Source organism: Sinocyclocheilus rhinocerous, unplaced genomic scaffold (assembly GCF_001515625.1).
Source record: "Sinocyclocheilus rhinocerous isolate Xijiao unplaced genomic scaffold, SAMN03320098_v1.1 scaffold3091, whole genome shotgun sequence".
Taxonomy (NCBI): Eukaryota; Metazoa; Chordata; class Actinopteri; order Cypriniformes; family Cyprinidae; genus Sinocyclocheilus; species Sinocyclocheilus rhinocerous.
In genome coordinates this window covers 18598-33287 of record NW_015635546.1, presented here as the reverse complement: position 1 = coordinate 33287, position 14690 = coordinate 18598, and the positions used below count along the sequence as shown (strand labels likewise).

Genomic DNA, 14690 nt, shown 5'->3' with positions numbered 1-14690 from the left:
CTCAATTGTTTGTCAATCCGGTAACACTTTCTATGAAGCCTGTATTTATAATACATTATAAGGGTTTTCTTAAGGCATTATAATTAATGCATAAAGCATTATAAAAAAGCTTAATAATATGTTGTATCATCTCATAAATAATCATAACTTTTATAATACATTATAATACGCATTTGTGGTTATAACTTTTAAGAGTATGATTACGTATAACACACAATTAATACCATAATAAATCCACTTAATTTATAATGGATTATATTGACATTGTTTATTTAAGATCTGGACAGTATCTTACTACATCTTGTGAGTGGTTAGGAGTGGTTGAGTGTTGTTTTGAGTGTTTCCTGTGAGGTTAATATTAATTTTGCTGTGAGCTAGTTTAAGATCAGTTGTAATACTTTCAAATGAGTGCACTGGGCATTGTGCAAAAATAATTCATATTCTACTCTGACCTGTAATGATAATCCGGACCAGAAAGGAAGACCTGCTCAGCCTCCTGCAATGAGAAATTCCTTAGGACAGCCAGGGCATATATGATGGCCTATAAAAAAACAGTTAATTTAAGTATACTATTATAGCACTACTGAACAGCAAGCCATTATACAGTGGTCCATACACGAGTAGCACCCGCATGCAGTTTATACAGTAGAGTTTGTAAGTGCAGGAGCAGTTTCAGTCCAGAAGGCAAACCGCTGACCATGCCTTTCAAACATCAACAAGATTAATCTAAAGTACTGCCAAAAGGACAGGCTAATAACACATATTGTGGTGCAACCAAGCAATGAGCCCAGTTTAATTATGAAAGATGATTTATACTTAACTAATATTTTCAAATGTGGAGTGTCATGCAGGGAATTCTGGGAATATCAGTTTACAGGTTTTTTGTTTATTTGTTATTTTTACTTCTAAAAACTGTAAAATTAACAGCATTTTACTGTAAAATTACATGAAATGTAATTTTACAGTAAAATGCTGTAAAATTACATGAAATGTCTGGTTAGATATTTTACAGTTTTTCCCTGTATATAGTACGGGAACTTACTGTTAACCTATTAACAGTTTTTTTCCGTAGCGTTTTTACAAAATTTTACAGTTAAAATTACACTTATTTTTTACAGTGTACTGTTTAAAATGGCTTGTAAAATAAACCCAGTAGTGCAAATTGATATGTCAGTAAAAGCTAGGGAATCTGCCGCTTTCAGATTCTTTTTCATATTGTCAAATATAGAATTACAAATTCGCTGTTGTATTTTGATATATGCTCATGTTTAATACATCTTTAATACAGCATAACTAATTATTTACACAAATGCATTTTTGATTGGTAGGCTGTTCAGCGTGAAGGCGATGGCTAAAGGCAGACACACCCATCCCTGTAATGCCTTATCTTGTGCGAATTTTGAATTGTGTTCGAATTGACATTATATTACTGATGACCGCATTTACTTTGTTACAGGACATATGTTCTGAAAATGAATTGCTTCTGAATAGGAAAGGTTTTTATATAGGCTTGATGTGCTGTATCTTTCAGATTTTCAAAGTGGCTCAGACATATAGGCTATAATATGAAAAGACAAACAACTATATACAGTATTACTTAATTATGAACTAATACCTGTATACCTGTAGCCTGAACTTTATTTGTGAACTGTAGGCTACTGGATATAATGCAGCAGCAAAATGAACAGTAATTCTTGTGAAACATTTCAATCCAACAATAATTTTTGTACAATCAAAGTGTAAACCATTTAGTTTCAAATTGAATAACTTTGACTGCTATATAAGGTGTTCATTCACTGTTTGTGCAAATGCAGACTAATTATTCAGTGCACATGTTTTACTATTTAATATTCACACTATTCCATTGAACTATTATGGTCTAATAACTGCTGAAAAAATAATACTGAAGACTCCAGTCTTCATTAACTGTTTATTAATGAATAGTATACTGTAAGTAATATCATGTTATTTACTGTATTATTTACATGATAAATTATAATAAAGTGACTGGCAACTAAGTGAAGGTGGAGTGAATATATGTTATTTTTCTAAATTATAATAAAGTGACTGGCAACTAAGTGAAGGTGGAGTGAAGATATGTTATTTTTCTTCTTCTTCTTCTTCTTCTTCTTCTACTTCTACTTCTTTCTTTTTGTTTTTCTTTTTAAACCAGTCTGACCAGCTTTCATGGTTTTGGCATTGACTGCTATGAATGCTGATGAGCAGGTGAAGAATAGGCTATGAATCAACAGTGAATCGCCTTAGATCTTGATTATTACGAGCTGACAATGAGACTCACTAAAAAAAAATAATGGAGTAAACAGTGTCCACTCTTTATTTTTATTTTATTATGTTGCTGAAAAGGGGGATGATTTAATTTGAAGGTATTATATAAAAAATTGATGGCAATACAGAGCTATTGCCTTGTGTCCAGCGATGTACAGAATAGGCCCTAGAGTTCCCTTCTCTCCCCTCCTGTCACTTCCTCTGCTTGCTTCTACTGTCCTAGCATAATAAGTAAACATATTTTAAAACTTTCTTGAAGCCTAATAAGAATTCTCAGGAGGCTCCACTGTTTTAACTTCATTTTAATCATCACAGAGTGTATGTCTGGTAAATTAATAGACCCATTAATCTATCAATAATGGATTATAAGTTAACAAAATACAAATAGCAGAAAAAAACACTCTAGAGTTTGAACTTCTCCCGCTCTTATTGACTGGAAGTTAGTTAAACCACCATGAGTTGCCACTCAGTCTTGGTAATACCAAATTGGCCTAATCGCAACTACTTTTGTGATAAACCTGATTCGAAACGTATTTGTGCACTGAACGTTTTATTGGATAGTACATTTACAGACATTTCAGAATAAAGATACTATATACCTACAGTATATAAATAACATTATAACAGAAACAAATGTTTACTTTTAGCAGAAACTTCCATAGAAAATGACTTTCAAATAGCAAAGAATTTGTTAGAAACAAACAACAAAAACAGAAACGTTTCAACTTTACTTTGATGAGCAGGTGATAACGTTCTTGGACTGTTTCACAATTCCAAGAATTCAAAGAATGGACTTCTCGTGTAGACCAGTGTTGTGTAATAGTCGTGTTAAAAAACTGTTCCAGTGAGACAAACAAATGGAACTGAAAATATAAGTACACGCTCCTCAAATCGCAACTTGTTTAATGGATTCTTTTGAAAAATTACTGAGGGTATAATGTTAAGCAATAACAGTTTCAAAGCAATGCATAGTTTTAAGTAATATGATAAATCATCTGAGCTGTTTTGCCTGATTGATTACAGGCATTGATTGCATTGATTACAATATTGCAATGAGTGAATAACCTATGCTAGCCTAGGCTAATACAGTTTGATTTTACTCATTTTTTTTAGCATTTTTATTTCATTTGTGAGGCTTTAAATGATTGAATTAATTATTGTTTTAAGTGTTTACAGTTTAGCAGCTAAACTTTAGCTGTGGGCACGATTCGCTTATGTCACTATTTTAAGAACGGATTGGAGCGCTATATTATTGCTTTATATAAAGGTGCATGCTAGGGTTGCCAGGTAGTCACAACAAAACCTGCCCAATTGCTACTCAAAACGATCCCAATCGTGTTTCGAGGGAGTCCTCCGTTAAAAAACACGTTCCGGTGTATAAATTACACGTTTTTTGTCAGGGTTCCCCTGTTAAATTCGCATTCCAGAGGCTAAATATGACGTTATTGGGGTCGCTTCAACCCGCGTACATCAAAACAACCGCGGACTTGGCAACATAGACGGTAGCGCTCGCTAACTTGCTCAAGCACTCCTCTTTGTGCCAGTCACAACAGGCTTGGCCAGCTGACCAATCAGAGCAGAGTAGGCTTATGGAAGGGAGGGGTTTACAGACATTTTGCTCAGAACTGGGGCAAGTTCAAGCTCAAACCGGTGTGCACCATTTTGCTACGGTTTCCGGTTTGAACAACATGTTTCCTGGAAACGGTGTGCAACGGTGTGCAACAGGGTTTGAGATACGTTTTCTCTTGTTTGGTGGGTATGTCAAACATGTCAGCCCAATCAGCAGCAACATGTATGTAAACCACGCGGTATTAAAGAGACAGCTAGCACAATGTAATTAACATTCAAATAAATCCACAAGAGCAAGTATATTGCTTGCGCATGTTTATTTACATTAAAGGCAAAATAACTGTTCTGACCTTAGATGCATTTAAACCTGTTGTAGGGGACTCCAACACAATATTAGGACACTTTTTAAAAAAAAACATATGACCTGCTCGTTAAGAGCTGCCGCTGCTGAACGTGACACGGATCTGACACGCATCATATTTTCTCTCAACTCACTGACCCACTTCAGGTCTTAAAGTCTCTATTAATGAACTGACGAGTTAAATCCGGTGTATTAGATGAGTGAGACAGTGCTGGGCTGCTCCAGGACAGTTTTGAAAACCATTTCAGATTTAAGGCAGCTTTAATCGCCTTTTTGGTAACTTCATGACTTAACTGACCACGATATTGCATGCACGTAGTTTGTTTAGCGCTTTGATATGAAAGGATAAAGGCTACAGCGCGCGCCGGGAGATTGAGGTTTCTGCAGAGCAAAAGTGGGCGTTTCTGAGTTTGTGGGTGTTTTCAAACTGCAGGGTGTTTCTCAATCATGCGATCAAAATAGGTGCGTTCGACTTCATGCGGCGCCGCGCAACGTTTCCGTTTAAAAAACGTTTTGCACCGTTTTTGTCGGGGCTGAACGCAGCCCTGAATTGAACGAACCGTTTCGAAATTATGGACAAATGACTCTATGAAACGTCTCCCGTTCTCAGTCGTTCTGCAACTGAATAAATGCACTTCTTGTCAAGAGAAAAAGTGACAAAAGCAGCAGTTGTGAGTGGGGTGGCCAACCCTTAACGCGTTAAACTGAAAAAAATATTCGCCTGCGTTAACGCGCTAATTTTGACACCACTAAAATAAATAAATAAAGTATAAATTTATTGTTGTGCTGTCGTCTGAAACGTTAGTTTATCAGTGTCCGTGGAGACGTGAAGAGAAGCACACAACAAAGATAATCCGTTGCAGGAACTTTACTTAGTAAAGCATAACTTTACAACAGTGGGGTTTATGCTCTTTGCCCATTGCTGATGGGTTTGACTACAACCATATGCACCGGAGCCTGAGTACTAAACACAAACAACCAGTGAACTAGTCCCGTGTAATGACGTAACAGCATCTAATTGGACAATACAGAACTCATTATTAGTATATAAAATAACTTTTTTTTTTTAGTATATAAAATATCTGTAACTCAACTTATATTTAATTAACTAACACTATAACATTATAAAATCTTAAAGATTACCAGGTGTTCTTTTTTTTGTTGTTTTTTTTTGGGCAGCCAATCACATCATGCCTTGTTTTTTGTTTTTTTCAAACGATGCATTCACTGCTTTTCACTCATAATTAACCAGGGTTGCGTTTCCCAAAACAAGCATTGTTAGCTAACTCTGGTTAGTTCCATTGAACTTTATTGGTAACGACGGAACTTGCGACCATAGTTGCTTTTTGGAAATGCACTGATTGACTTTATTATATGTCAGACATATAGCTACATAAGTTGTTATTGAGAATTAACAGAGGTTTAGATGTTGATGTTTCATTGAATGTTTCATTTGAAGCCACCAGAATTGTGATTAGCGGCACCTTTATTTGGGCTCTTGACCATTGACTTTTTAATATTTTTTAAACTGCTTTCTGCATGTTTTTGCACATTTGAATGACTCCCAGCATGCATTGCGGCATAAATAAATTATGTAGCTGCATGACTATTTGCTTTTATTTTTGCTGTTGTTTTTGTTGTGACTTTAGTTACTTTTTGTGATGTACAGAGTTGATCTATTTATATGAATATTTTGTTGATTGTCACCATTGTTGAGATTCATATGCAGATTCTTGATGTCTGCGTTTCTCTAAACCGTGTTGTAGCTCAAAACTTTCTTAAGTCTTTTTTTATTAATGATAAAAAATCATTCTGCACTGTCAGATAACCTGATATAGTTTCAAATGATTGTTAACTAGTAGCAAAAAAATAAATTCACATCTTCAGTATACTCAAAAACTTGATCAGATCACTCAATGATTATGTCATAATCAATAAACATCTGATCATATTTTGTCTTGCCATAATAAATGTACTTTAAAAAAAACACATCAATCAGAGAAAAGTTAATAAAAGGGTCAAGAGTCCAAATAAAGGTGCCACTAATCACGATATTCACATTTAAACATTCAATAAAACATCAACATCTAAACCTCTGTTAATTCTCAATAAGAACTTCTGTAAATGTCTGACAGAAATAAAGTCAATCTGGGCTACGTTTCTCAAAAGCATCGTAAATTTCAAGTAGCACTTGAAAATCATCGCAGATCTACAAGTGCTCTGGAGTAATCGTAAAGCCCTAAGTGCATCGTTAGAAGACAGATTTATGAGGTCACCTGCAGGACAACCAGCAGATTGCACCTTTAACTTTATTCAAGTGCATGTAAGGTTTTGATTGTACTTCTCTTTATTACTCTTTTATTGTTTAAATGAATTTAAAAATGAAATAATTAAAAAGAAAAGGAAAGAAAAGAAAATTAAATTAAATTAAAAAATAAAATGATACATAAATATTTATACATAGAACAGTGCTGATAAAACATGTCTGCAATAAACTTTCTTTGTCTGTACCTGTAGAAATGTATTGGCTAGATGAAGTACAAATATTTGTACTTTCACCCTTAATATATACACTTTAAATATTAATAATATCTAAACTTACATGTTTGTTTGAAAATAACCATCAACCATTAGTCATTCACTTCAGAAACACTTGGAAGAACTCATAAGAATTCTTATAGTTTTTCACAGGGCCTTAGGCCTTGGGTGGTTCAACAAACACATGGACATCAAAAACTTTGAATCAACATGGTTTTATTGATTTGAGTGAATGAGTTGCTGTTGAAAATGTTTGTTCCTCTTATTGGCCTCTTTAAGACATAGTCTAATGTCTTTCAAGACATATCTCCAGCTGCACTGACTACAACCACAGACATTCTCAAATGGTTGAGGTGTTGTGGCTGCGGTCTGGACAACTGAAGATGGAGGCTGAGGCCTGAGAGGATTGTTTGGAGGACTAGGAGATGGCTGGTGTTTTGGCAGATGACAGGTGAAACTGATAGTTCCTCTGAGCATGAAGGACCTGACTCAGGCTCAGGTTGAGGCATCCCTACTCCTCCATGGAGGTCAATACCACCACAAATGCCATCTGAAGTATTGACAAGGCCCTTTCTTCCTCTGCTGTGAGAAGGGGAGAGTCATTGGTCCAACCAATTGTTTTTTTTAATTGCCATCCTCTGCAGTGCCCTCTTCCTTTTTGCCAGGCTTGCAAAGTCCTGCCACTTCTTGCAGACCTCCTTCCCTGATCTCTTAACACCCCTGGTTGCAGTTAATTTTGTAGCAAAGTCCTCCCATATGTTTTGTTTTTCCTTATTTGTATGGTGTCCTTTAAATCTGCTGAAAATTACATATTTGTTTTGCTCTACCTTTGCTTCTCCATAAGAAAATTAATTTAATCTTTTTGAAAGGTATTTTATTTCTAATCCACATCAGGTGACGACTATTCGGTATACAATTCTTCTATAAGGTAATATTTCAGCACTTGACAAACGGACAGCGACTCTGAAGTAGCACGTAGAACGTGTTCTTGCACGTTCATGTTAAAGGGGTCATAGGATGCCCATTTTCCCCTCTCTTCCGAGCTGCTCTCTGAGGGACTGTTTACTTTAGCCGCATTCATCATGAAACTTGCTAATTGGCACATTATTAGGAAAGGCAATTTGCAAAGATTCATTAAAAAAACCTCACACTCACTTCTTCTGTAGGTGAAGCTGGATCACAAATGATTCGCGCGAACATAGACACATTTATGTAGATCGGAAACGCATTCTCTTCAAAAACAAACGTAATCCACTGCGTCTTCAGCGGCTCAGATGCCGGGAGTAAATGACGACTGCTATGTTCATTATTACATCCAACAACAGAACACCTCAATCGCTTAGGAGTCATTCTTGTCTACATCTGCTCCGGCGGTGAAACAATGGCGGACTGATGACAGCTCACTCAGGGCGGGTCTAAGGTAAGACGCCAGTCCAGTCTGTGCTGAAACGCTACTGTCAATCAAACTATCGTGGGAGGGGCCTGTTTTTGTGACGTCACACAGACAAGCATCTGAGATCGGCTCGATTTGAGAAAGGGGTAAAGATTTGAGCAGATTAAAAAAAAAACACTGGGTGGATTTTTATCATTTTAGGGTGGTTGTGTACATACACTGCCAACACACATTTCAGTTCAAACAACTTGTAAAAGTGCATGTAGCATCATATGACCCCTTTAAGTGCATTTTTGGGAAACGCACGTGGAATTGCAGCGAGCGTTTGTAACCTCGCACGAAGAGCTCTTAAGAGCTAAGATCCTGGTTAGTAATAAGTGATTCAGTGTAATTCAGAGATTTAATGTCTTTTATCTTCAGTTGATTTTTTTTGTGCCTTTTGTTCCAACCAAAATTTAAAGTCTGACAGATCCAAGTTCTGTTAAGATTGACCAAAAATAACATATATCTGACACAAGTTGTGTAACTATAACACATTAGTGTGTAAAAGGTTTCAACAAATTTCACCCCGCTCGTGACGTCTCGCAGCTCCATTGGGCTGATTTGGCACGTGCTTCAGAACGCGGTCATGCAGGGGCGTTCCCAAAGCGATTCTTGACGCAGTGTCTGGTTCCCTCGGGGAACCATAGTTACATACCTAACCTAGAGACGTTTTGTCTGTTGTTGTATTAATGTAATTCACCAGACTTTATCTGCTACTTCATATCAGGATACGGGTTTGTGATGCACTGTGAGGGCAAATCATACTCAGCTTTTATTTTCATTTATTTAACTTATATTTTTGGTTTTATTTTACAGGTTTTGTATCGGGGTTATGAATGTGAATGTATGTACAAATATATGTCATCATGACCCTGTCTGGGTTTATTTTTTATTAAAAACTGACAGGTTGTCATTCAGTAATGACTTACAGTACTGTATTCCGCTTATTACACGGCTACTGACCAAATTATGTGGACATGATTGATTTGAGTTAAATTATTTATAGTATTAATTTATAACTAATTTATTTGTAAAAAATGTATAATGTACAAATCAATTGACCTAGCGCCAACACTGGAACAATATGGCAATAGTAATACTGAAGTCCTGATTTTCATTACAATCGATGAGCCACAAGAGAGCGCCAGTTGCGTTTGTATGAAACACGAGTCCGACTCCTTATTGGGATATGAGGGATGTGACAGTAGCGCCATCATTAAAATATAAGATTAATAAATATTTGACCGCTGAAAGCCGTGATTGACTATTTCAAGAATTATTCCAAATCTTATTCCTATTTTTTAGGTAAGTATTTAAAAATAATAATAATCTAAATGTATTTAAATATAACCTCGGAACCATTTTTGTGATCATTTTTTCACCATATTTGTTTATCACCACAACACAAAACTCAAAAATGGGTGTCAGATTACATTTAAATACACATTTAAATGTAATTTTAAAAGATTGGATGATGACTCCTGTGCTCTGTGTATGTGTCATCTCATGGCTTTTAATTATAACAAATTCTATATTTAGAAATATGTGGAAAAATAGTGGATGAATGCGATATACATGTGAAATGTACTTACAACTTTCAAAATAAATAGAATTAGTGTATTTTTCAACATTGTAAAGGTTTTTATTTTTTTATGCATGCAGGGTCCTGATAGATCATAGGCATTTGGTTATATATACATTTGTTCTTAAAATTATTAATGTTGTTATGATTGAAAAGGTTAAGAAAGCTGTTTGTGTGATGCCTTACTAAAATAAAAATTTCCTGTTAGCAGCTGCAGGACAATCTTGTCAGAACAGAAGTGATGATTAAGAATGAGATCTGAAATTATGCAGATAAAATGACTGTTGATTGATGTTGCTGCTGTTTTACATCTATACCTGTGTGTAAAGCACACAAGGATTTTCCTTTGAGTTACATGGAACTAAAGTGCATAAAGTGTAAATAAGTTTAACATTACCAACATTGCCCCTTAATTGAAAAGTGTAATATCAAATAAATTAATTATTTGGAAATCCAAAAATATTATAACATGTAAATATTGTAAACCTTACAGAAATCGTAAATAACATTTTTTTATCCATTAAACAATTCTGAAAATAAATTACATTAATCACAATTTAAGATCCTGTCTGTCCAGCAATACAGGCGCAATAAAATAAATAGTGTATTATAAAAGCTCTAAGATATCATAATCATTATGGAAAGTTAAATGTAAACTTTAAAGTACCACCATCACAATTTGGATTAGTAATATAAGTAATTAGTCATTTTCCTGATGTGTCTCGAGCTCTCTAGAAAAGGCTGTTTCGAGTGGTGTATTGTACATTGTATGACCGTCTTCTGGACCACCGTCTTCTTAATGCTGTACAGCAACCACACAGCAAACACTGAGGACAGAGAGAGAGCCTAGTTAGACTGGAATTAACCATATACATTTTTATATCAAATGTTATCACTAATCACTTCAATTATAATATGCATATTTCTTATTAAATCTTTATGAAACTTACACAAAGGAGAATCCAGCAAGGTACGAGGATGATGGCAATAGCACAGGGGACAATAATGGCCACAGCCCATGCTGCATTAGTGCCGTTATTTGTGATTGTAGTGCTCAGCACTGTGGAGTAAAAGGTGGTTCTTGTTGCAGCAGGTGTAGTTGTGGTAATAGTCTCTGTAGATGACAAGGTGTAAAATAATTCAGATAAAAAAAATCTCAAATAACTATAAAGCTAACAATAACATTTCTGTGCAGAAGAACATACCATTATTTTAATAATAATAATAATAATAATAATAAGGGCATTTTAAATACAAATTGTATCAGACTTACCAATTTATTTATAGTGTCCTGGATTAATTTATATGTGGTATCCCGGAGTTCAAGTTTCTGAGACATGGTAACATTGTTGATTTCAAATCCAAAATTCAGGGCATATGATGTATCAGAAGTTTCTTTAAAAAATAAATACATGAATTAATAATAATAATATATATTTGCTGATACTGTGTGCATACATCTTTTTACTACAATATACAATTTGTTTACTGGTGACTGAACAGAGAAGAGAAAACTCACTTGTGTAAGTAACATTCACAAAGCTCACAGGGGTACCTAAGCTTTGTGCCCTTAGTTCTCGTTTAGTTCTGAAACGTGCGGCCAGCAGAAAGTTTGCCAACTGTAATATTTTTGCCTCACTTGGTACAGGGCCCCGTGTGATAAATATGAGCCGAATGTGAATAATCACCCTCCCAATCCTGAAAAAGAAGGTAAAGAGGAATAATGGTGAGAGAGATAATGAATAAAATGTTTACCTTTTACACAATACAATTTATTCTTAAATTTTATACTTACACATTTGGTGTCTGTACAGGTTTCTGAGTTGTTTTATTCCCTGTTGGAGCTGGAGTTGTTAAGCCTGTAGTGCAAAAAATATTTTAGGACATATATTTAAGGAGAAGAAGAATGCATAAAATAAATCATAATCATAAATGTATATATTTACTATTAAAAAAAATATATATATATATATACATATATGTTGGAGCTGGAGTTGTTAAGCCTGTAGTGCAAAAAATATTTTAGGACATATATTTAAGGAGAAGAAGAATGCATAAAATAAATCATAATCATAAATGTATATATTTACTATTAAAAAAAAAATATATATATATATATATATACATATATGGATAATATATTTAAGACATGAAATAGTAGGCTAGTTAATAATGTTAAAGTGTCATACATTGAATTAATTTATCTCTATAATATGGAAAGAATACATACTATTCATAACTTTGAGAAGTCCTTGGAGGAAGTCACTGGGTGACTTGATGTCTTGTTGCCGGAAAATGTAGTCAATATCAGCAATGACCTCCATGGAATTTTTCCTGGGGGAAATTAAAGCAGTTTTTTTAACTCACTTGAAGCCACGTCATTGCTCTGATTAAAGTATAAAACAAAAAGTCATTACATACGTGAAATTGGCTTTGTTGAACTCAACAGAAGTGTCAGAGTCACTTAAGATCTGGTTCAGCTGAAGAATTTATTAATAAATACAGAGATTAATTGTTTTATGATCATATTTTAAGGTTAACGTGTCTTCTTAATTTCTTTCTAAAACATTCTCAAACCCACCTTTCTTTTTATGGAGTTTTGAATGAATGTGTAGTTGCCATCCCTGAGTTCAAGTTTCTCTCCCATTGATGGACTGTTGATCTCAAATCCACATTTGAGGGCATATGAATTATCAGCAATTTCTTAATAAGAACACAGTATATAACACTAATTAGTTGAGTATACATATAGGTGGTGAAATGTCATATTTATCCTCCTGCTCAAAATAGGAGAGTGATATATTGTAGCTTGGATAGGTAAAAAAAAAACAATAATAAATAAATATTTTTTATTTACAAAAATCATCATGCACTATAAAAAAAAATATTAAACTTTAATATCAATTAAACACTGTTACCAAATTTCTGATATGTGCAACTTTTAAGTGTAGTTTTAAATTTTATATTCACAGCAAGCAAATCTAAGCAGAAGAGAACAACTCACTCTCATAGCTGGCATTCACATAGCTCACAGGATCATTCAGGGTTTGTGCTGTGTCTTGTTTAGCTCTGAGATGTGGGGCCAGCAGTAAGTTGACCAAATGTTGAACATGGCTCTCACTTGGTATGGGGCCCCGTGTGATAAAAATGAGCCGAATGTAAAAAATCACCCTCCCAATCCTGAAAACGAACATTTAAATATAAGGAATCTACAGCATAGGTAATATAAATGATTTCCTTTTAATAAGACTGATTATTTTTCTTACAAAGTTGTAGTTTCTTTAGTGGTTGTAGATGTGCCTGGTTTTGCAAGGGTCGTTGTTATTAAGCCTGTAAAACAAAATTGATCACTGGATGAGAAACACATGGTAAATTATACAGTGAAAATGGCATGAACATCCATGACATATATATTGTTTTATTGTATCATTGGAATTGACATACTGTTCTGTAAATTAAGCTCCTTTAACAAAATGGTGGGTTGATCTTTGCTGTTAAAGATATATTCCATACTGCCCTCAATGTGGTTTTCTGTGCACCTAGAGGGAAATGTTTTGAAATGTTAAAAGGATAGAATGCAAAATAATAAATTGATTCTGAAATGGAAGTGGATATTAGGTGCAGTTTTGAAACAGCTTCAATTTTGAAATAGCTTCAGTCAATATGAGCAAAATAGATTAAGTACAAAACAGTTTAGGTCTTTTAAGGTTTGACTGTTTTATATACAAAAATGCTACAGTGAATTAACAATATGAATAAACATGATTCAAAAATGAAATCATCTTACTTGAATTTGGAGGACTTGGCTTTAAAAACCTGACGGCCAGGTTCATTCAGAAGTGTGTTCAACTGCAGAGTAATATCAACACATATTCATCATAAATGTGAGAGATCTGCATTAAAACCAAACTTATATATATATATATATATATATATATTGGGTGAACTATAAATGCTTACCACATTATTGATAACATTCTGCAGGTGCTGATAGGTGTTGTTCTTTAGCTCAGGGTCCTCTGGTATACTAATGTCAATCAGGTTAAATGTAAAGATGATTGCATAGGAGGTCTCTGAGATATCTGTTTGAAGGGAAATATATGGATTGTCTCTTGGCTTCACATTAACATTATAGTCGGCACATTCATATTTCAAAAACTTTTCAACTCAAAACAATGAAACTTACTCTTATAGGTGACATTCAGCACTTGAACTGATTTGTTGGGCTGTGAATCTCTGGATTTGAGAAGAGTGTTGATAACACTGAGGACCTGAGTTTCTCTGGGGACTGGAGATGCGGAGTTGAACTGTAGTTTGCTTGTAACCAGTGCTGAACCAGTTCTGTTCATTAGAGGTAAACTTGTTTTGCCAAGGACTGCTGTAGATGTTGGGAAGTGCATTGTAGGATTATTTTCTGTCTGAGAATTAGTCAAAGCTGTTGTTGTAAACCCCGGAAATGTTGTTGTATTTAAATTAGATGTAGCTTGTGATTGTGCTGTCGTTGGCTCTTCCACCAATGTTGAGGAGGACATTCTGGTTGTAATTGTTTCTCTACTAGTTGTTGTGATTTTAGAATTAGGTGTGGTTGTTGAATAAGTTATATCTGTATTTAATGCACCAAAGGTAGTAATTTTCATCTCAGACATTGTTGTGCTTGTTGGATGAATATTTGTGGATGATGTTGTCACTGACTCCTCCACCAAAGTTGGAGGGGTTGTGGTGCTTGTGGGGGTCAAAGTTGTAGCTTTTTCACCAATACTTGTATTGATTTCAGGCATAGTTGTAGATTCTGGATGAGTTGTGGTGTTTTGTGTGATAGTTGAGAATGTTGGAGGAGCTACTGTGGTTTTGAGACCCAAGATTATAGTTGCCTCACCTATAGTTGCTGTTGGAAGTGTATTTGTGCCAGCCAAAGTTGT

At 34.7% G+C, this 14690-nt stretch overlaps 2 protein-coding genes across 2 annotated transcripts in view; both read right to left on the bottom strand.

Moving 5' to 3' along the window:
• Window positions 1-13971, bottom strand: part of LOC107747331 (uncharacterized) — a 26137-nt gene extending 12166 nt beyond the window's left edge. Inside the window, exon 1 of the mRNA XM_016561796.1 lies at window positions 13949-13971. The gene's annotated coding sequence lies outside the window, so the exon portion shown is untranslated. The remainder of the gene's footprint in view (window positions 1-13948) is intronic.
• Window positions 11600-14579, bottom strand: LOC107747329 (flocculation protein FLO11-like). Its single transcript, XM_016561794.1, has 11 exons — window positions 13958-14579; window positions 13732-13853; window positions 13559-13620; window positions 13216-13310; window positions 13038-13101; window positions 12776-12951; window positions 12353-12474; window positions 12193-12251; window positions 12002-12105; window positions 11747-11774; window positions 11600-11630 (listed from the first exon to the last, which is right to left on the bottom strand). Exons 1-11 carry the CDS (start codon window positions 14547-14549, stop codon window positions 11600-11602), a joined length of 1455 nt encoding a protein of 484 aa, XP_016417280.1. The 5' UTR covers window positions 14550-14579.
• Between the last annotated feature and the right edge of the window lie 111 nt (window positions 14580-14690).